The sequence below is a fragment of the Capsicum annuum genome, chromosome 1, assembly GCF_002878395.1.
Source record: "Capsicum annuum cultivar UCD-10X-F1 chromosome 1, UCD10Xv1.1, whole genome shotgun sequence".
In the NCBI taxonomy this organism is placed as follows: domain Eukaryota; kingdom Viridiplantae; phylum Streptophyta; class Magnoliopsida; order Solanales; family Solanaceae; genus Capsicum; species Capsicum annuum.
In genome coordinates, this window is record NC_061111.1 from 247,217,382 (window position 1) to 247,241,090 (window position 23,709).

A 23,709-nucleotide genomic window follows, 5' to 3' on the forward strand; every position below is an offset into this window, starting at 1 on the left:
TTTAGAGACTCTAGAGGTTAAGTACGATGAAGAAGATTTAGGGTTGGTTTTGTCATGTTCACTACCTGTATCATACATGACCTTTAGGGATATGATTTTATATATTTGTAATACCCTGACCATAGATGAAGTCTATGATACACTCTAAGGAGGAGATAAAGCATCTTATAAATGGGTCAGAGACTCAAAGAGATGGTTTCATTGTTCGAGAAAGGACTCGTGAGAGGAATTCTGGTGGTGACGATAGGTTTAGGTCCAAATCTAAAAATAGAAAAAAAATCTGTAATTACTATAAGAAGAAGGGACATATCAAATTTGAGTGTTGGAAGCTGCAGAATAGAGAGAAAAGAGAAGCTCTAAAACCGAAGGGAAACCAACCAGAGAAGTCCGGTGAAGCCAATTTTATGGAAGACGATGGTAGTGATAGGGAACTCTTGGTAGTTTCTGATGGTAAATCCAAACCCTGTGAGGATTAGATTCTTGATTAAGCTTACATATTTCATATGTGTCATAATCGAGATTGGTTTATAACATATGAAACAGTATCTAAAGGTGTTGTGTTAATGGAAAATAACACGCATTGTAAGCTAGCTGGTATTGGAACAATCAAGATCAGGATTTTTGATGGGGTTGTGAGGACACTTGGTGACATACGGTATGTCCCAGACCTGAAAAGAAATATTATTTCCTTGAGTACTCTTGATTCAAACGGTTATAGGTACATTGGTGGAGTCTTGAAGGTTACTAAAGGTACTCTTGTTGTGATGAAGGGACAGAGAAAGTCTAAAAATTTGTATGTCATGGAAGGCTTTATTGTTACAGGTGATGCAACTATTTGTACCTCCCTTCTATCAGAAAGTGACTTTGCTAAACTTTGGCATATGTCCCGGGGGCATATGAGTGAAAATGGGATAGATAAACTAAGAAGGAGAGGACTTCTTGATGGGTAGAGTATTACAAAATTGGAGTTCTATGAGCACTGTATTTTTTGGAAGCAGAAAAGAGTCAGATTCACTAAAGGCATCCACGCAACTAAGGGCACACTTGTTTACATTCATTCTAGTCTCTGGGTCCTTCTAGAGAACCTTCTAGAGGTGGCTCTCTAGAGCACCTTCTAGAGGTGGCTCTACTTACTTGTTGACTATTATTGATGACTATTCCAGAAAAGTTTGGTGTACTTTTTGAAGCAAAAGAATGTGTTGCCTACTTTTAAAGAGTGGATGACTATGATTGAAAAATAGACAGGGAAGCAGGTAAAATGCCTTCGGACCGATAATGGTTTAGAGTACTATTCTAATGAATTTAATGCTTTGTGCAAATCAGAAAAAATTATGATGCACTTGACAATTCATCATACTCTGTAGCAGAATATTATGGCCGAACGAATGAATAGAAGTATAATGGAGAAGGTGCGTTGTATGCTCTCTAATATTGGTTTACCTAAGTCTTTTTGGGCTAAAGTTGCTTCCATAACTTGTCTTCTTATTAAATTCTCTCCCTTAGTTGCGATTGATAAAAAGACTCCACAAGAGGTATGGTCTGGCACTCCTGCTAGTAACTCTTATATGAGGATATTTGGATGTCTTGCGTAATGGAAAGTTAGAACCTAGACCAGTCAAGTGCTTATTTATGGGTAAGCCTAATGTTAAAGGTTATAAGCTTTGGTGTCCATCAAGTAGAAAGGTTATAATTAGCAGGGATACTGTGTTTGATAAAACTTCCAGGCTTCGGACTCCCTCTGAATCTAGTTCTTTGCCTCTAGATGAGCTTAGTGACATGAATCAGCAAAAGTCAAGCACCCATGTTGAATTGCGAATTGGATTAGTGTCTACACCAATGCCTACTTCTTAGTATATCTTAGAGATACAGAGTGATACTATTTCTTCTTCACCACCAGTGGTACCATAATATTCTAATGCTAAAGACAAGCCTAGAAGAGATATTAAACCTCCTCAGAAGTGTGCTGAAGCTGATTTGGTTGCTTATGCATTTAGTGTAGTAGAAGGTATTAATTCCGATGAAGATCCTTCTTTTTAATCAGAGGCAGTTAGTTGTGATAATTTTGACCGTTGGATTATTTCTATGTAGAAAGAGATAGAATCACTTCATAAGAATGGCCCATAGGATCTAGTAAGATTTCCTAAAGATAAGAAAGTTATCCGTTGCAAGTGGGTATTCAAAAAGAAATAAGGAACATCGGGAGTTGAAGATGCTAGGTACAAAGCAAGACTAGTTACAGTTAGGTTCCAGGTATTGACTTTACCAATGTATTTTCTCCTGTTGTAAAACATAGTTTGATTCGAGCATTACTTGGTATTGTGTCCATACATAATCTTGAGCTTGAACAGTTGGTTGTTAAAACTTCATTCTTATATGAAGAACTTGAGGAGGATATCTATATGCAGCAACCAGAGGGCTTTGTAGTCCAGGAAAGGAGGACTATGTATGCCTGTTGAAAAAGTCTCTTTATGGCTTAAAGCAGTCGCCCAGACAGTGGTATAAAAGGTTTGACTCTTTTATGACCTCTCATATGTTTTAGAGGAGCAACTATAATAGTTGTGTATCTTCAAGGAGGTAAGTGATGGTTCATTCATGTATCTTCTCTTGTATGTTGATGATATGTTGATTGTAACAAATGATATGAGAGAGATAATAAAAGTCAAAGTTTGGCTTAGTAAGGAGTTTGATATGCAGGATCTAGGAGTAGCAAAGAAGATTCTTAGCATGGAGATTCTGGGGGATAGAAAGAATTGTAAGTTATACTTGAGTCAGAAAGGATATATTGAAAAAGTGCTTCACCATTTCAATATGCAAAATGCCAAGCCTTTTACTACTTCATTGGCAGCTCATTTCAAACTTTTGGTCACTTTATCTCCATAGATAGATAGTGAGCGTGACTATATATCTCAAGTTCCATACTTTAGTGCCGTTGGGTCTCTTATATATGCAATGATGTGTTCCCAACTAGATTTATCTTATGTTGTCAGTGCAGTTAGCAGATACATGGCAAATCATGGCAAAGAACATTAGAAAATAGTTAAGTGGATTTTTAGATACTTGCATGGATCTGATGTTTATTTGCAGTTTGGATGAAATAGAGATGGAGTAATTGGGTATGTTGACTCTAATTTTGCAGGAGACCATGATAAAAAGAGGTCCCTTATAGGCTATGGTTTCACCAATGGTGGTTGTGCTATCAGTTGGAAAGCTACTTTACAGACTACGGTTTCTTTGTCAATTACTGAGGCAGAGTACATGGCTATTACAAAGGTTTTCAAAAAAGTCATTTGGTTGAAGGGTCTATTTGGTGAACTTAGCAAAGACTTACAGATTACTACGGTCTTTTGCAATAGTTAGAGTGCTATCTTTCTTACGAAAGATCAGATGTTTCACGAGAGGACAAAGCACATCGATGTTTGATATTATTTTGTGCGTGAAATTATTTCTCGTGGTGATATTGTGGTAAGCAAGATTAGTAACCATGAAAATCCTACTGATATGATGACCAAGATACTACCAAGTGCCAAGTTTGAGCAATGCTTAGACTTGGTTGGTGTTAGCTGTTGAGATGTGCCCGTAGGGGCTTTTGTGGAAGTGGTGGAGAGTTTGTCTTTAAATGGATTTGAGTTCTGAATAAGAATTCATATTAAAGTGGAGATTGTTAGAGTTGTGACCCAAATTATGTTGAGTCGACCCTGAAAGTTTTGCGATGTAACCCATATTTGTGATTTTCAATGAGGTCTCTGGTGGTAGTGTAGGGATCGGGCCGATATGGACCTTTATGTTTTTGGGCCTAGGACTTATCTGTATGCACGTATTATATAAGTGCATTTAGTGGATTATTTTGTGTATTTCAGAAAATACTCATTCTCCATATTATAATCCTCTCCTTTTATTATCATAAAATATCCTCTGCCTCTTTTCGTGGTTTTTGCCGTAAGGGTTTTCATGTAAATTTGTATGTTCTTGTTTATTATTTTGCTTGTGGTTTTCTTTATATCTGCCAATTTATAACACCTCCCAAGGTTTATGTTTTCAAGTCTTTGAGTTATCCCAACTCGAATACTCAAATCCAAAACTAGTTTATAACACATTGTCACTAAGAAAGTATGACAATTACAACTCAATAAACTTCCTAATACATAATAACTAGAATAGAAGACTGTTCAACACAAGGATGAAACAGGTTCTACAATCTGGTTCACTGTATTAGGCTGCACTTCGATAGCTCAGCAGAAATCTTTCAAATATTGTTCTTACTTATTTGCTTGTGTTCTCCCTTTTTTTCTCTCAGTATTTGTGCATCAATTTCATTTTGAAAGTCCTTGGATATTTATAGCTTCTATTGATCTTTACAATCAAGTAAGACTTTCAACTCCAAGGACTCTCATACTTCTTGGACTCTCTTCTTGAGTGTTTTATTCAAACACTAACTCTTCTTTTCAGCACGTGATGATCTCCTAATGTTTATCTAAAATAACAAACTTCTGTTCCTTTATTTTTGCACCCGTGACTTTATCCACACAAAGTCCTCTTGCAAGTTGAACTCTTTAAAATAGTTTTTCATGAATCAGCTAAACTTACTTATTCCATGGCCTCTTGTCAATCATCAAAACTTCACAAGTCCTAACAACTTATGAAGCAAGAAAAAGTGAAGGCATAAGTCACAATCCCACAGAGGCTGAAGTAATAATTGGTAAGAAGATATATTTGAAAGGAAAAACATTTGGGAAAAAAGAGAATTTTGACAAAGTTAAAGAATCCATCGCGTTGTTTATAATTTTGCCATAAATCAAGTCAAAGCAATCTGTCGCGCGCTACGACTCTTCATTTCAATTATATGATGGATATATGTGTGTGCGCGTGCGTTAACTTCTACGTTTTGTTCTTGGGTGTGCCTTTTTCTAGTCCTAAAGACATGTTACGTTTGGTTTGTGAAAGTATTGCGTGTTTGGTACTCATAATAATACATTTGTTTGTCGGTGAAGCTTATAAAACTAATGAACTTTATTGTATGAATCATTTTGATAGTCTACATACTTGTAAGCCATCAGATTTGACTGATATTTCTTAATAGGTTCATGAATACTTAGTTTTCCCTGCTATTTTATGTAAGGACTTGTTAGAGTTTCTAAAGACTATTTTGAAATCTACCCACTTTCAAAACTTATTTTGAAGGTTAGACACTAATTTTTTTTTTTAATTTATTTTTTAGGGTTAAGGATTGACAAGGGCAAAAAGTGGGCAGGGTTGTGGGGTCATGGGCCTCTTTAATATTTTTAAAACTTGGAGAAAAAATACAACTTTTTAAAAAATACAACATGGTCCCTTTTTATATTTATTAATTTTCCAAACATTCATTAAAATAATTTAATATTTTAAACAATATTTTTCTATCTTGAAAAACCATCCTTCTTCCGATTTTAGTTCAAATTTTTTGAAATTTTTTTTTTTGCACGATTCTGCTTTCTCGGTCGAAATTATTCAGTTTCTCTTGCTCATGAGTTTAATATTCTTCCCCGCTTAGTTTTAGATCCATTTTAGTTATTTTTTTTATTTCATTTTGTGTTGGGATTCTTCAATTCTAATAAAAATTATATCGTTCTTCGTTGAATTAGTCGAACTTTGAGTTTTTAGTTAACATTATTGATTCCACATAATTGATTGTGTTTTGCTTTGGCTAATGAGTAGAATTTTTTAAAATATTTTTTACTTATATTGAGTATTGATTTTAAATTTTTTATACAGAATTGGACCCATTTTAATGGTGTTCTTGTTGTTGTGAATTGCACTGCCAATATATGGTGAAGTTGGAACTTGATTTGCATGTTTGATGTGAGCCGTTTTCTCATTTTTCTTAATAGACCAGTGGCCGATAGGTCGACCACTACAGATTTATTTTTGCTGCATTTTTTTATTTTTATTAATAGACCAGTGGTTGATAAATCAACAACTGTAGATTCATTTTTTTATTGTAGATCATAAATGGTGAGAAGAGTTCATAGAGCAGTTAAGAAACCTGTTTTCACTGCTTCTAGAAGTAGGAAGTGAAAAGCCGAAGAAGTTTTCAAAACCTCCAAGAGGAAAAAACCTATAGTTGATGAATCCGAATCGGAAATCGATAAAAAATTATTGCCGAAATTTCCGAATATGACGATAGTACTGCATATGTGTAATACCCCATACCTTTTCTAGCTAAAATCTGTCCCTAGGATATTAAGGGATAGCTTCCAAAATGAAGAATAATTATTTCGTGTCGAATTTTTCCAGATTTAGACCTCCCATTGTGTGAAAAATTTAATAAGCTTTCCAATAATATTAGATTCGCCCAAATCCGACACTTGGTGAAGGAGTTATGGCATTTTTAAGTTGACAGTATGCCACCTGGGCACTTAGAGCATTGCGGAGAAGGCAAAATCCGCAATTGTCAAATTCCAGTGGCCCTCTGTGATAGCCCCGCATTGCGGAGAAGCCTATTTTCCCAATTATCCCAATCCAGTGAGATTTCGCGATTCTAGCGCATCGCGCCAAGGGTTAAAATGGAAATCCAAGGGGCACCGCAATTGTGGCATGTCGCGATGAACGCCCAGTTCCTACTCGTCCTTTTCCAGAGAGCCGCCGCGATAGTGGCGTGGCGCGGCGTGGCGCGGTAGCCCAGTAAATCGAGATTTTTGGTTGATTTCCAGTTCCGATTTAAATTTTAGTTGGGACATTTTGGTCAATCCCCAGGGCCCCAATCTATCCAAAACACATCATTAAGCATATACCAAAGCACTTTATGCTTATTTCATTACTTTTCTCTCAAAAGAAAATCCCATATTATCAAAGCTCCTTCTCCAAGAAACCCAATTCTTCCATTAGTTCTCCAAGGAAATTCAAGATTAAGGATTCCCAATACAAGAAATCTAAGAATTCATCTTCAAAGCATCAATAGAGATCTAAGATTCAAGTTTTAGCATCTAGTTTATCTATTGAGGTATGTGGGGTTATGAACGAGGATACTCCTTTCATCCTTGTGTCTAAAACTTATTTTAATTATGGATTTACTGAATTTTATATGATTTCCCATGAAATTGAAGTTAGTTTATACCCATTAATGTTATTTACAAGCTTATGAGATTTCCAATGATTTAGAAGTTGAATTACATGATTATGTTCATATTTTCATGCATATTGCAGAAATTTCCAGATTATGAATTGAATTATCAATGTTTACATTATCAAGCATGAACATTTTGATGTTTGAACATGAGATTGATACATGGGTCATTAAGCCCTAATTAAAGATTGCTATTTCAATAATTGTTGTGTTATAAGCACCCTATGACTAGATTCCTTTCAGATTATTGATAAAGATTTGACCTTTTGGTCTCAGAATAGATATGAAATTCACTTTACAGATTCAGATTACAGATTTAGCTTTACAGATATACGGTTGATTTATAAACCATTAGATTATTTTAAAAGTGGATTTTCATCAGAATGAGCTTACAGATTTAATGAGAGTAGTATTTAGCACCGAAATAGGTACTTTACTACGGTTTCATACCCCAAAACTACGTACCAATGTAGGATTTAGATTGTTCCCACTTCTACGTGGATGATAGATATATGCTCATTTAGATAGGTTATACTCTCTGGCAAGAGTATGACTCCTCTCCTCAACGTAAGAATTTCTCCTTAAGGGGACAAGAACGTTGGACTCCATGAATTCTCACATGGTTTATGTCGGTTAGAAGAACCTCTCTACTAGTAAAGAAAAGCTTTGAAAGATTTTCCTTAAGATAAAATATTTTTTTCCATGTAGAATGAGTTTTCAGATTTCACTTAGCCTATACGATTTGAGAATAAGAACAGAATACAGATTGCAGAACTAAGTGTAATAGATCACAAGATTTATATTATGTGCTTTACTATTCATGATTTAAGATCTTCAGATTTCAGATTACTCAAGCCTATGTGAGTCATTTACATTTAGCATGCATGATTTTATAAATTGTGATGGCATTGCTTACTTATTACATTCACCCCCATATACTCAGTACATCATCAAAGTACTGATCCACATATACGTCTATATGCTACATTGTCTCATAATGTAGGTTCAAGTGCTCAGTTTCATCAGCGTGAGTGATTTTCAAGCATCTTATCTACATTCCTGCAGTTGGTGAGTCCTCATAGTCTGGGGACTTAGCTATTCAGATTTCAAGTTTATTAGTAGATGTTTCATTATTCATTTCAGATAGTTTGAGTCAGCTGGGTCTTGTCCTAGCGACTCTCTAGATTCAGTCAGTAGAGACTTATCGGACTTCTAGATTCAGTTTTAGAATTTTGATTCAGTATTCAGATTTTTCAGTATTGTTTTACCAAGACTTGTGCGATTAGTATATTTCAAATAAGATTTCCACATTTATTATATTTTTATATTCATATTTCCCCTATGTTGAGATTCATATTTAGTAGAAAAGCAGCCAGCGTTAGCTCAGAATTACTTTTAGTTTGGAGCACCATGTGACATCTCAGAAATTAGATTTTGGGGCGTTACAACATAAAAGTGAGGATGTTTAGGATAGCGAAGGGGAAAGCAAAGAAGAAAGTAAAAGTAATAGCGAGAAAGACGAGGATAGGAGAGATAGCAGAGACGGAGAGGAGGAGGATCCCTTACCCTTGTCAATTTGTGCGAGAGTTATCTCTGTTAATTCGTACGGACTAACAACCTGGCTGGATTATCTAGGTCGTTTTACTGCAAAGATTTCCGTTAGAGCAAGAATGGCGGTCTATCAAGAGTTTAGATGGATTTTTGTTGACAGAAGTTGTATTTTGACTTTAAGAAGACATGTTTCGGACACTTGAGGCATATGCCAGAACATTTTAAGTTTAATAGACAGATGGTCCATTATGGGTTGCTGTGACATATAAAAAATAAACAAAAACCACGAAATTTAATTCGGTGTGAACAGTAAGTCATCTTGTTTCGGCTTAAGAAAATTTGCTTTGATTATGGGGATAAATTATTCAGCATATTCTCGTGAATCAAAAATGAACAAAGTCCTCCAGAATGGAGAAAGCTTTCATTTTAAGGTGACGAAGAACAAGAGAATTACTACTGCAAACTTAATTAGCCTGATGAAAGGTAATAGACTGAATAATCAACAAAAGTTGAAGTATGTTTTGGTTTGGTTCGTGTAGGCGATGCTGCTGGCAAATGACCCGTAAAATAAGGTAGATTCGGACCACATCAAGATGGCGTCTAATTTAGAATTCTTCGGAGGTATCCATAGGGAAAAGAGTCCTTTAGGCTGTCCTTGAGCTATCTGAAAAAGAAGATTGATCTGACCAAGCAAAAAGTAGCTTTTGTCAAGAGGAATAATGCATTGTACGCATTATTTGGCTTTCCCTGGGCATTTTTGGTACTTATAATCTATCATCTTATTGATTTATTATAGACTCCTACATATTTATGCAGTAATACATAGACCCTGTAGATTAACTTATGCTTCTATTGATTGCAGGTTTGGATATATGAAGCCTTTCCTCATCTAGGAAGGTACGCAGGCAAGTCGTTGGATTCTCCTCTGCCCATTCTGCGTCTTCTTAGATGGCACACGTCGAAGTGTGACAACATAATGGAACGCAACCCTTTAAGTACAAAGAAAATAGCACAAAGGTAAAATTATACTTATTATGATATGATAATAATATTATTATATTAGTGAAATTTGTGTAATTTATTTTTATTTTTTTATAGATTGTGCATCTGTACCTCACCCCTACTATCCATGAGATGGAGCAGAGATACATGAAAATATTTAAGCCATACACGGACAAAGTTAAGGATACGTCAATCGATGCGTTGAAGAACTGCACCAGACGCTTCTAATGATGACCTGAGCGAGCGTGTTGCTTTGCTCGAGAAAAGTCTACTGGATATTTCTTCTTTTGTTAGAGATGAGAGGCTGAGGAGAATCAAGAAGAATAAGAAGAAGCAATAAGATAAAGGTAAATTAACTTATTTTTTTCTTCCTGTTTAATTTTCTTGCATAATTTTTGTAATTCTTTCAAAACAATGTAGTGCACCTCAACAGTCCCATCATAGTTGGAATCAATTAAACCTCGAAGAACTTGCAGTCACAGTGACTTACATTGATGCAGCAGATGAAAAAGTTGAAGACGAGAACAAAGAAGAAAAAAATGAAAGAGGAGAATGCAGCAGATGAACAAGATGCGAAAGAAGAAGAAAAAGAAAAAGATGAGGTCATGATAGATGAAGAAGAAGAAGAAGAAGAAGAAGAAGAAGAAGAAGAAGAAGAAGAAGAAGAAAATGAGGAGAAAACAGAAGAAGATGGTAAAAAAAATTAGAAGAAGAGAAAAATGAGAAGGCAATTGCCAAAGAAGTAGTGGTTGAACAGGAGGTTGAAAACATTGAAGAAGAGAAGAAATCATCATATCATCATCATCATCATCATCATCATCATCAGAAGAAGAAGAAGAAGAAGAAGAAGAAGAGAAGGAAAATAAGAAGAAAGAAGTTGAAGAAGAGGAGAAAAAACATGAAGAAAAAGAAGTGGATGTGATGGGCATTGTTGCAGAAATCAATCAAGATAACAAGTAGTTTGGTGGATTTTAAATAAATGATTTTCGTAATGATTTGTTGTTTTTAGTGATTTGTTTTATGGATAATTGAATTACATATATTTGGCATGTCAATGATGACATTTACTGATGAAATTATGTTCATTATTCCATTGTCTCAGTAGATTAAACAGTTGATTGCTTTGCGTTACTAGTTTAGCTATTGTCCTAATTTATAGTGGTTGATTGAAAACATTGTAGAAGTTGTTCTCTATAATTTATTGACTGCACAGATGATCGATTGAGTAAATAATATATTTACAGTAACTATCATGGTTTATAGAGGTCGATGATTAAACACATAGACATAATTCTCTAGTAATTATAGATTACACCCACGATTGATTTAAGAAACCATACATCTATTTATTCAGTTTCCTACATCCCTATTACACCTTTCCAGAAAGCCAACAACAACAAAAAAACCATACAATAATTTTTTTACGCCATTCTCGTTTTCCTCAACCAAAATCAACCTTTGCTTTAGTTGATCCCTCCTCATTTCGACTTCTTTTAGTGATCCTTTTTGAGTAATCCCTTTGTTCTTTAGATTCTTTTAACATGTCATTAGTAGATCTCTATTTTCTTCAGATTCCTGAAGCCTTTGTAGTATATGAAACTGGAAAGTGCTCCAAAAATTTGATGTCGATGGGCTACTCGTCGGTGAGACTTAGTCAAGCCACTTAAAAAAAGAGCATCCGCCATTAACCTTTTCAATCGCATAGTTAAAAAAAAATTGACCTGGATTTGAATCGGTGCGTGACTTCCAAAAAAAAGTTGGATTACCACAACGACATATGTAGGACACTTTGCATTTGAAGTTTAGGATGCTTGAGACATTGTAGTTGTTAACAAAAATTAAAACCAAAAAAAATGAGTGTTAACACAAAAATAGCCTTCCTTTCATAGAATAAAAAAGTGAGATATTATCGTTGGATGTGATTTGACGTGTACTTTATTACCATTGTAAAAATCTGATATTTAGAATTTTGTTACTGCTGGACTTGTTTCATAGACATGAGTTATAATCGTTGCCTTCTTATGTGTTAGGTAGATCATGAACTGCATAGATCGACCGTCTAGCATAAACTCTGCTCTAATTCCTTAATAACCACACTAGACGATGATACATATTCATAGATCATAACTAGTACATATTTTGAGAATGATTATTTAATCTATAAAATAATAAATAATTTAATTTTATGCAATTAAAGGAGCTTGAGCAATTCATGTGATTGTATAAGAGTCCACGCAAATTGAAAGTGGTGATCAAAGATGTGTGAGAATGGATAGTGGATGAACAACCAACATCCTTGGGGCAATGTTTGCCCAAAGCACAAGTATGTTGTGGAGAATTCATTTGTTCAACCACAACTCATCACCTCATATCTTTGATCAACATTTTTAATTTACGCAGACTCTCATACAATCACATGACTTGTTTAGGCTCATTTAATTGCATAATATCTAATTATTTATTATTCTATTAATGAATTAATCCTTCTCAAAATATGTGTTAGTCATGGTCTATGATTAAATATCATAGTCTAGTTATTTAATTGTGGAAATAGTTCACAGTCTATGCTAGACTATATCAGGTCAAGTACATAACAAAGCATAGTCTAGCATACATGGTGTACATCTTCATTAATAAATATACTAGACTAGGATACATATTTATAAACCATGACTAGCACATATTTTGAAAAGAATTATTTAATTAATAAAATAATAAGTAGTAATTGTATATTATGCAATTAAATGAGCCTAAACAAGTCATGTGATCGTATGTGTCACAACTCAAAAATAAGGGTCCTGATGGCACTTATCGCGGCGTACCTTGACAAGTAAGCCTATCACTCAAACTGATATGAAAAGAGGAAAAGACAGAAATATCCCAAGGTAAGGCTTCTAGAACGAAGTCGAACCATATAAGTAATCACAATAATGTGGAAAGAACTTATCCAAAATACCAATCATGCCCAAAACCAGGTGTCAATAGTGTAAGAACTACTAATAAATGTCATTTTTAGTTGTTAGAGATTTCGCAGACTGATGTTAGACGTTGTTAGAGGTTTATGATTTCCATTCCAGATTGTTCAATTGAATTATGATATTGACCATGATTCCATATTAGTTTATATTTCTGAATTTTCCTTCATATTATATGAAAGTGTGTATAATTGCCAGATAGAGAAGGGCACTCGAACATTCACGGTTCGGGATGCCCATCACGGCTAGGGCCCCGGCTAAGGTCGTGACATAAACTATATGGTATGTAAAGAATACAAGCAATAGACCTAACACACAATATATGCAATATCTTAAAAGGTTGATAATAGATACAGAGTGAAATCGATAAGACTGACATTAATTAGACCACTGAAGGGTTGTCAAAATGCATACACTGTCATGACTTACAAAAACATAAATTTATACAATTCTAACTATGATTTTTTGTTGTTACAAGTGGTTCTCTTGTGCCTGGCTCTCTTGCACAGTAAACACTTGTTCCTCCTCTTCGACTTAAAAGTCTCACCCACGCCCTTAACTCATTTTCTTTTCTTTATTCTGAGCTTGGTGACGATGAGAGGTGGAATAATATTCAAGTCTAGCAATTCTTGTGGCATGCGCCATTCGGACTACAAAGAGATAATATTAATTGATTCCAAATACGCAAGGAGGTATCCTTCCACTTTATACACGAGCGAAGAGTAATCATAGACTCTCAAACCATAATCATCACCATGCTTCAATCACAAAGCAGTCATCGCGTGAGCGCATGGTATTTTGACCAGCTCAAACTTCCTACAAAAATGCGACCTTTCTAGTAGGTAAACTTTGGTCGTACAACCACTGTCGAACACTGTGAATTTTCTTTCATCCCCGCTTATATTCTCTACATAGAAGGAGTCACCCTTGCTTATATTGTCCCTTAAGATCTTTTTGGTGTTGGACACAAATTTGTTTTCCTTATATTTGAGGTAATAGACACGCATTACCCTGAATATATCACCAAACCTTATAGCAATCAAATTAAATATGGATATCATGGGGTACTCCCTTTCGATAATCAACATAGAGTTCAGCGACTCGGCAATATTTGAGGTCATTATGTCAAACTTATTGTCGATGAAATATGCCCTACTCCATTTCTAAAAATCAAATTCATGCTCGAGGAAAAAGGGCTGCCTCAGGACAGTAGTTCTTGAATTCCTCAAACTGGTCGCTAAACTCCTCGAGAAAATATGTCTTTGCCGCATTATAGAATAGATAGAGGTGTTCTCCGCATTGGTGATTTACTCAGAGATTTTGACCTAGGTACCTTATGCAGTACTCGTGATGAGCATGGTTGTAAGCCCTCGCGATGCTGTTGGCGATGCTCATGTGCCTAGTTGAGATAAAGCACAAATCTGGTCCATCGACCACAATAAACTTCAGCTTCTCAAAAAAGAACATCCAAGACACATCATTTTTCTTGTCCACGACGCAAAAAGCAATGAGATAAATATGGTTCTTGGTATCCTGTGAAATTGCGCTTAGTGGCACACTCTCGTACTTGCCATATAAATAAGTGTTGTCGACTACAATAACCTTTCTCATATGGGAGAATCCCCTAATGCAAGGGACAAACGCTAAAAAGTAGTACATAAACCTACAATCAACTTTGTTCACCATGATGGAATAGGTAGTGCCAACATTAAGAACGTCGATCATGTAAAAAAAAGACAACAGGCAGGAATACCCTTTCTCCGCTGTCCCTTGAACCATTTCCTTGGAAATCACACCCCTCAACCAGTATTTCCAATAGGTTGGTCTGCTGCTAAAGTTCTTGAAAACGATCCTCCAAATCTCACTAGTGTCCGACCCTTTCCTTCGATATACATGTTCACGCAGAGTGATGCAATAACTTTAGACGTAATTTTTCTATGGTCCTGCATGGCGTATTCGACGCTGCAAGTGTGTCGCCGACGTATTTATAGATGACAAATCTGTTCGTGCATTCATACTTCTTCGCCCGCAACATCCACACACAACTACGACTAAAGCATTTCACCTTGAGGAATTTATTGCGGCTCTTCAACGTAGCATAATCAAAATAAAATTTCACAGCTGCTACGTCCAGCAACAATTTCAGCTCCGTTTTGCTGCTAAATGTTTGATTTAGCTGAAAATTAGTTCCTTTGGAGAAGGTGTGGTTGGTTTGTGATCCCAATCCACACTCTTCTCTCGCTTCTTCAGAGAAAATTAGATCTTCCAATTCCATTGAATGATCTTCCGAATCCATTGGATGAGCATTCGAACTCTCATCTTCAAATGAATCATGTTCTTCGATTGTTAGGTGTGGTGGCGGGATTGTCGAAGACCCTGAGATGAGATTTATCCTCAATAATAGTCTAGAACCATGGCAGCAACATCCAACATGTATAACGACACATGTCGATCATTCTTGATGAATGTGGGTTGTATTTTACCCCACCCATTCATTACATAGCTAATCACAACGTTCTTTGGCTCGCAATCTAATTCTCCGCTACCAATTACTCTTCAAATCATATCATCGTACGAACCAATGCGATGCAACGGGATGGGCACTGTCTCCTTGCTAGATGATTTCCACTTTCAATAGTTAGGACCCTCCTCCCACACACCTATATAATTACCACCCGCGATAATTACCTCAGTTACTGCCATAATAGACCATGCTAATCGATAATAGATTAAGGTATCGGACTATAGCTGGTCGATGATTGGTCAATCACTGGTATGAAAACGTCTGTGCAAAGACGTGAATGGACTAATTTTGGATATAATCGATGCCCTCCTAGCTCTGGGATGGACAAATGTATGTGTAGGACTTCTAAACTATTGAAATATATCTAATGGCGAGGTATTGAGCAGATTTGGAAAGCTTTTCAAGCTAGCAAAAATGGTGAAAAAAATATTTTTTGCAATATTTTTCAAAAAAGGATGGAACAACAATGGAGGCAATGATCAAGAATAGAGATTTTCAGTTGTGATGAGCAACATTTTGTCGGAAAAGTGGCCAGAAAAGTTGTCGGAATCGAAAATTATTGGTGAAAAGGGGAGCTCCTATTGGTGGCTTCTTGGACAGTTTTTTTAAATAAAATAGGAAAATATGAAAAATAGTGGAAATATAAAAAATGGTGGAAAATATTAAATATTAAATGAATGAAGTGGGGGACTAAAGTATAAAGTTTAAAACTTGTGTACTAAGTTTGTATGTAAGAAGTGATGATGTCATAATAGTGTCTAAACACCTAATTTTCCAAGACTTGTATATAAAAATTTAAATAAGTTTTCAAAGTGTCTATTTTGCAAACTCTACCGAGTTTCTTAAGTGTATCAAGATAGCTTGTCAGCCAAGCCTCCAGTTATTATCCTTCTATCCTAATTCTCGACATGCATACCTTCTTATCTAGAGTCAATATGTCATGCTTTGTGTAGTCACCTCTCTCAGTTCTTCCCCGACATACGTCTACCTCTCCTAAAATTTGTGATAGTCAACCTCTCACACCTTCTTACAAGTGCATCTGCATATCTCTTCACATGTTCAAATCATCTCAGTTTCGCTTTCCACATCTTGTCCGCCACATCAGGTCCCACCTAATTCTATAAAACTTCGTTCTTAACCCTATCTCTTCTGGTATGTCCAATTATTCATCTGGAAAACAAAAAGAAACTAAAAACGGAAAAACTTTAACAAGCCAAAAATGAAGAAGACAGAGGGAAAGAATTTGAGAATGTAAAAAGCCAAGACTAGGATAAAGATAGGTAGCCACAAAGGTAAAAAGAGCAAAGATATGGCTACTTCTTAAAGTATTTATTTAGATTTTAGCAGCCTTTTTTGCCTTTTCATACAGTCCAACATATTGCCCTTTATATTCCAGGCATAATCATTAATCTAAACTCACATTTGTTTAATCCTTTCATAATCACACATTCATGCTTTTTTACGTTCTATAATCATCTCGTATTTAAAAATTCATCCAATTATTTATTCCCTCCATATTATTGGGCATAATCATTAATATAAGCATTTCACGTTCACACTGAGTTTAAGGAAGGGTCGTATTTTTAAGGGGTATGATATAGGTGACCTATTCTGATGTTGATTGATTTCACGATTTAAATTCGTAACCAATAAATCACAAGAAAACTTTCCTGCATTGTTTCGAGACTAGACGATATGATGCACTAAAACTCTCACTGTGTTGGAGTTGGGGAAGGGACAACGAATTTTTTGTAAACAAATTTTTTGTAAGCAACTGATTCATCATTTAAATCCGTAACCTCCTGATTGTGTAGCAACAACTTTATTAACTACGCTGAAGCATTAGATTCATCATAGTTGGCTCGTGTGGAAGATCTAGTAGTCATCATTGTTGATTTTTCTGACAGAAAAGTGAGCATTAAACTATGTTTCTTTTTTTTTTTAAAAAAAGGTAAAAATTGTACCGGGGCCTATCGGAAACAATCTCTTTACTTCTTCGAAGATAGTGGTATGGACTGCGTACATTCTACCCTCTCCAAACCCTCACTAAGTGAGAATATGCTGGGTTTGTTGTTGTTGTAAAAAAAAAGTAAAAATTGTGTGTATTTGGGGGCTGGGGGAGGGGTGGGGTGGGGGAAGGGGAAGGGGTTTGTAGAGGAACTGCGCCATTTGCAGCCATAAAGGTAAAGACAATATAATTATCTTATATCAACAAAAGTCAAAAAAATTCATGACATAGAGCAAATTCATGAATGCTAAGTTATTGCTGGGAATAAAATTGAACATCATAAATATTTATTAAAAATAAATAATTAAATTAAAACAATAAATTGACTGATATTATAATTAACTAGAAAGCTTTACATCATCTAGTTTATCTTTCAATTTTCCAAAGAAAAAAAATACATAAACTAAAACAATAAACAACTTAAACTTCACTATTTTTAGACTTTGTAGCTCAATACAACTAAGTACATGCATTACTAATTAAAAATTCTTTGCCCTGGAGATAAAATCTTTTTTGGATCGAATTGATTTTTCCTTTGTTGAAAAATATTCCATTTTTTCCCAAAGTGTTTTATCCAATCTTCTTTTGTTTTGTAATGTGGAAGATATTGCTTTATATTTAGGCCAGTATTATCACAATACTTCAATATTTCTTCATTTTGATTATCCAAAATCTTGCATTCATCATATCCTCTTGCAGAATGTAAAAGTCCCACACAATAAAATGTATCCTCTTCTGGTATTACTGCTGACATTCTGTCATCCCATCTGCATTTCAAGTTTGCATACATTAGCAATATAAAAAAAATGCGCACTAAAATTTCGGTTATGTGCAGGATTTCAGAAAGGATCGAACCTATAAATTATATTCTAGTTACCCAAGAGTGTGATCTAGTGGTCGTGAAGTGAATTGAAAATTTGAAGTTTCAGGTTCAAACCCTAGCGCAGACAAAAAACACTAGGTGATTCTTCCCATCTGTCTCAATCTTGGTGGACAGAGGTACCTAATATCTGTTGGTGGTGGGAGGTGGCAGGTATCCCATGAATTTAGTTGGGGTGCACAAAAGCTGGCTCGAACACCACAGTTATATAAAAAAAAATAATATAATCTAGCTCCTCTCCTTATTAAAATTAAGTCAGTTAACCTACTAAAATAGGTAATTGTCTAGGCCGATTGTGTAAATTATTTTTTTATTTCAGTAATACGTATAAAACTTAAACTTCTTAAAATAAAACATTATTAGTATAAGAGTTGTAACTTTTATATATCAGCATTACAATTTTGCTTTTAAGTCAGGTCACTAAAAAGATATCTATATAGGTAAATCTCTTCGTTAAAAATGACAATTGTAATCTTGAAAATAAGGCATAAACAAAAATAACTTGATAGTGTATTTTTTTTAATACTATATGTATGTATTTAAATTAAACTCTATATACAACTCAGGAGTTGACCTAAGGCCAATTTTAGGATACTCCAGTATCCGTTAAATTCGACACAAATTTGATATGATTATATTAAAAATATATAAAAATTGATATAAGATTTAGAAAAGCACCCAGTAAATAAATTAGAAAGATGAGTGTTGTAGTTTTCAGATGAAACTTTAAAGCTCTGGGCGTCAAATATATGTGTTCAGAGCTTCGGGACATACCCACGATCCCTAAATTCTGGTCCGTCACTGATTTAACTCATTAGGAAGGGGAATCTTAGAACAATGCTAAAGTTGTCTCGATGTAATCTATAGGTCAGGAGCAAAGCTAGCTAATAATGATGGGGTTCATCTGAATCCCCTTCAGCGAAAAATTATACTATTTATATAAGTTTAAAATTATTTTTCATGTATATATAGCAGATGATGAATCTTTTTAACTAGTTCTTTTGTTCACATTTTTCGATTATGATCTCCCTTAATTAAGATGTTGGTTCTGCCACTACTATAAGTTATAGGTGCAAGTCGTAAAAACAGCTATTAGATTAGACTATATACATCACACGATGTAATCCTTCCCAAAATATTTTGTGCATCAAACTTTTTGTGTGTGAGGGTGGGGGGTGAGAGAGTTTATGGGAGTACTTTTTCCTGTATGTTGGGTAGACAAGGATGGGTCCAGTAGCCTTATTTTGTCTGAGAATGATGTCCACAAAAACAGCAACATTAAAATCCATGATAGATGACTTTGGCACAAACAAATTGAGCCATGGATGTGGAACAGCCCACATTCCTTTTGAGTGTAACTCCAATTCCCCACTTCTTACTCTATTCAAAAATTCCACAAATGTGGCATCTTTCTTGAACATAAATCCAGCCAAATAGTTTAACCCTTTTACCAACTTTTTCAATTCCTGTATACAAAGTTAGAGGGACACAAAAATATATATAGTTAGGAAATTAAAATGTATAGATATTAGATCAAAGTTTTATATTTTATGTATATACATATACATATATATATATACAGAGTGGATGATGAACCTCTTTAATGAAATAACATGATATATAACCCGTTAAAATATGCTGAGAATGTCAAATTACTGCACGCTATCAATTTATATGATGCACTTTAACTGAATACAATATTTAAGAAATAAAGAAATATTAGTGAACTTATAGTCTCAAACAAGATCAAAATATTTGAGTGCTACATCTCATCTCGTTAAAATAAAACAAAATTACTTAGAATTAAAAGGAAATTGAATTACATAAATGGGACAAAAATATTCATGTTCCTATATATCATCTCATAATTAGAATAAAATAAAAAGTTAAAAGTAAAATTATTTATAAATACAGAGAAATATCATTTTTCTAATGGACTAGAAGAAAAGTGAATCAAAAAAGCAGACGACATATTCATGTTTCTATATATCATCTCCTTAAAATAAAATAAAATAATTTCTAGATACAGAAAAATATCATTTTTCTAATTGACTATAAGAAAAGTGAATCACATATATTGGAAGGAAAATATGCATGATGTATACATACATACCTCGTCAATAGTACTAGCAGTGTGATCATCGTAGTACTTGACCATTTCCAAGCAATACATCGTTTTATTTTGTGATAAAAATGATGCAATTTTGGTCTGATTGGAAGGTGGAAAAAATGAAGATCTCCAATTACTTAGAGAGCTTTGTTCCAACATTAGAGAACCTTCAACATAATCCAATCCGTCAATTGAAATAAGATGTTCTTGATCTTTTGTGAATTTTGAGAAATCATCATACAACAATCTCACCCATTTCACCTACAAGAAAATAAACAAATATCATTATAAATATGCAACAAAAAATAAAAGTAAAATCTTTACGTGACACTCTTTCTTTTTTTAATTAGTTTCATAAACAGATGACACATTTCGATATTTACAAAACAAATTTAACTGATGTATGTGTAAATATCGGGAGGCTCAGTATTTCAACTGGATCTCTTATATTAGTTGTACAAGAAGGTTGTCAAGAAGCGGTATATAAGGTGTACTCAGAAAAACGTAAAAGTAAACCATTATAAAGATGGCGATCGACTAGGATTCACCAATCCTAAAAGTCTTTTTTCTTTCTTCATAAATTTCGTGCTCAATCAAATACCGACTCGTAAAATAAAATCGAGGAATTATTTATATATAATAATATACTTACTCTTGTTGGTGCTTTATCTAAGACAATTCTTGCTCTTGTTATTATTCCAAACTGTCCCAAACCTCCTAAAACTGCAAAAAACAATTCTGAATTCTTGTCTTTGGAGCAAGTCACAAAATCCCCTTTACCTGAAACCAAACATGAGAGAAAAAAATAAAAATAAACAATAATCATTTAAGTATATTATCATTAACATCATGCAAAAAATAAATTATTCCCCAAATAAATATATACTATAAATTAGCATGTTTTTTGGCCATGCATGCACGGGTAAAGTTGTTGTTGTGGAGCCTCTTGCAGAATTGCAAGGTCTTCCCTAGACCCTCCCAAATAGAAAAAGTTTTAGTCCACCGGGCTATTCTTTTTAAAACTTATTTCCATTTGCAATAATTTCTATGGTAAAAAAAAGTGTAGAACTTTATGATATATTTTAGTATAAGGTAAATCTTACCTACAAGATCTTTCAGGTGGAAAAAGAGACAAAACAAAACCTATTTTTTTTTTTGGTTTCCCGAGGTATCCCTACCGTCGGCAGCAGTGAGACTAATCCTCTATTCCTCTGTCAACGCACTAAGTGGTAGGAAATTGGCCACAAAATTTGCTCCATTCACCAAAGATTAAACAAAACCTATTAATATACACTAGGCACATACTTTTACATATAAAAAGTATTAAAGTATGAACTTTTTTCTAAAAGAATCTTATATTGATTAGGCCCCAAACATGACATATTTCTAACCTTAACTAATTGTTGATAGTGACTATCTCCCCATCTTTTTTTTTTTATGTACTTACAATACTTTCCATGAAAATACTCCCCAAAAACTAATACTCCCTCAGTTTCGGAATAAGTGAATTGTTGGGGTATTTATTAGTATTTCAAAATAAGTGAAACATTGAATTTTTTTTCAAATTTACCCTTATAATTTGACAACCAATTAACTTTTGAAAAGGTATTACAAGGTCACTTTTTTCTTTTTTAGGGGTAAAAATGAAAAGTTGTGTTAAATTTATACTTTTAATGCTTTTTCCTTAATCTGTGTGCCAAAATTCAACAATTCATTTATTATGAAATGGAGGGAGTAATATAGAAAGACCCTTTATCTTTATGTGGCCCCTTATGAAAACATGAAATACATATATAAAAATATGATAAAATTTTCTATTATATTGTGTTAGTGAGAATTTAGAATTCTATCGATACTACACTAAACTGTAAGTCGTCATATACAAAATAATAAATGTACATAGTAAAATTTACCTGTAATAACATCCATTTCATGAACATTAGTGATTTGAGGGCCATGTCGAAAGGTTTGACCACTAATGCCTGCATTAGAAAGAGTACCACCTACGGTAAGGTACAAATAATCCGTCCACGAGATGGGTGCTAGACCATACTCTAGGGTGGTACGGAGAACGGCAATCCATAACTGTTCACCTCCGACATCCGCGTAAAACCCTAATTCCGAATCCCAAGAAACCTTAATTCCACAATTCTCATTATTATTATTATTATTATTATTATTATCATTATCATTATTATTATTTAAAGAATTCATTTCCACAATAACTCCATTATGTGCCATGGCTTGTCCCCTAATGGAATGTCCATGACCTCTAGCTGCTACATGAAAAGGGACAGAAAGGTCATATGAAAATTTAATGAGGTCAATTATGTCATTAATATTAGAAGGATAAAGAACAGCAGCTGGAAACATTTCTTGAATAATTTTTCCAAAATCTTTGGAAGATAATATAATATCATCAGAATTTGTACTAAGTTTAGATGAAATATTAAGAGAAAAAACTTCATAAGGAATTGAAGGATTCCATGGCTTTAATTTTCCTAAAATGGACATTAAATTTAAATAACTCATAATAAAGAAAATAATGAGCTTATAACTATAGGATATAAAAAACTTAGCCATATTTTTTAATACATGGAGAAAGAAGAAAGCCAGAAGGAAGAAAATTCGTAGTAGGTGATTTTTGGTGAAGAGAAAAGAGACTATATGAGGGTATAAATAGAAGGGAAAATAATAATATTAATAATATTTGCATGCAAAACAGTAACAAAAAAAATGTATATATATTCCTGAAATACAGTAGACGTACAAGATTTAGAAGATCTTCAAAAAGTAATATTCTGTCTCATTTTATGTGACATTTTTTTTTTTAATTTTTTTTAAAAAATTAATTTTAAAATTTTTCTTTTACGCTTGATAAGATAGTTTATAATCACAATTTTTTTGTCCTTAAATACCCTATTGAATTAAATAATGTAATATAAAATGAGACGAAAAAAGTATTAGAGACGGGGCAGGGGGAGAAAATTGTATGGAAGATATGAAAGGACAAAAGATTTTTGTGATTATTGCTCTTGTTGCCTTTATGTTCTAAACGTCATAACTTTCTCATGGGATTAAAATTCATCTCTTTCATGTGTTCATAGTATTGTCATTACATGATTAATCAAGATTCCCAAATCCACTCACTGTAAAAAATATTATTTAATTAATATTATTTCTTATGATTTTTATGTACGTAATCAAGAGATTATAAATTCAAGTCGTGAAAATTGTCTTCAGTAAAAATGTATAATAAAACTGCATCTAATAGACTCTTGCGGTGTGGTTCTTCCCCAAATTTCGCACATAGTGAGAACTTTAGTGAACTGAACTGTCCTTTTATTTTTCATCATGATTTTGGTATTTTTATTAATGGCTTATACATAAATTAAAATTTGGCTATTTGTTTTCTGTATCTCTTTCACCAAATACAATATTGGAATTTATCCACTAGATAAATATTTTGTTTTTCTGTGACACAAATATTTGGGGTAATAATATCCCAAAAATGGTAAGTTATAATACTAGTATTAATTGTACCAAAGTTTAATTTGTAA

At 33.9% G+C, this 23,709-nt stretch overlaps 1 protein-coding gene across 1 annotated transcript; it reads right to left on the minus strand.

The window, feature by feature from the left end:
* Positions 1–17,423: 17,423 nt before the first annotated feature.
* On the minus strand, positions 17,424–22,792 carry LOC107841831 (cytokinin dehydrogenase 3). The gene is made up of 5 exons (XM_047409740.1): positions 22,063–22,792; positions 20,802–20,929; positions 20,153–20,410; positions 19,237–19,505; positions 17,424–17,926 (listed from the first exon to the last, which is right to left on the minus strand). Exons 1-5 carry the CDS (start codon positions 22,730–22,732, stop codon positions 17,635–17,637), a joined length of 1,617 nt encoding a protein of 538 aa, XP_047265696.1. The 5' UTR covers positions 22,733–22,792; the 3' UTR covers positions 17,424–17,634.
* Between the last annotated feature and the right edge of the window lie 917 nt (positions 22,793–23,709).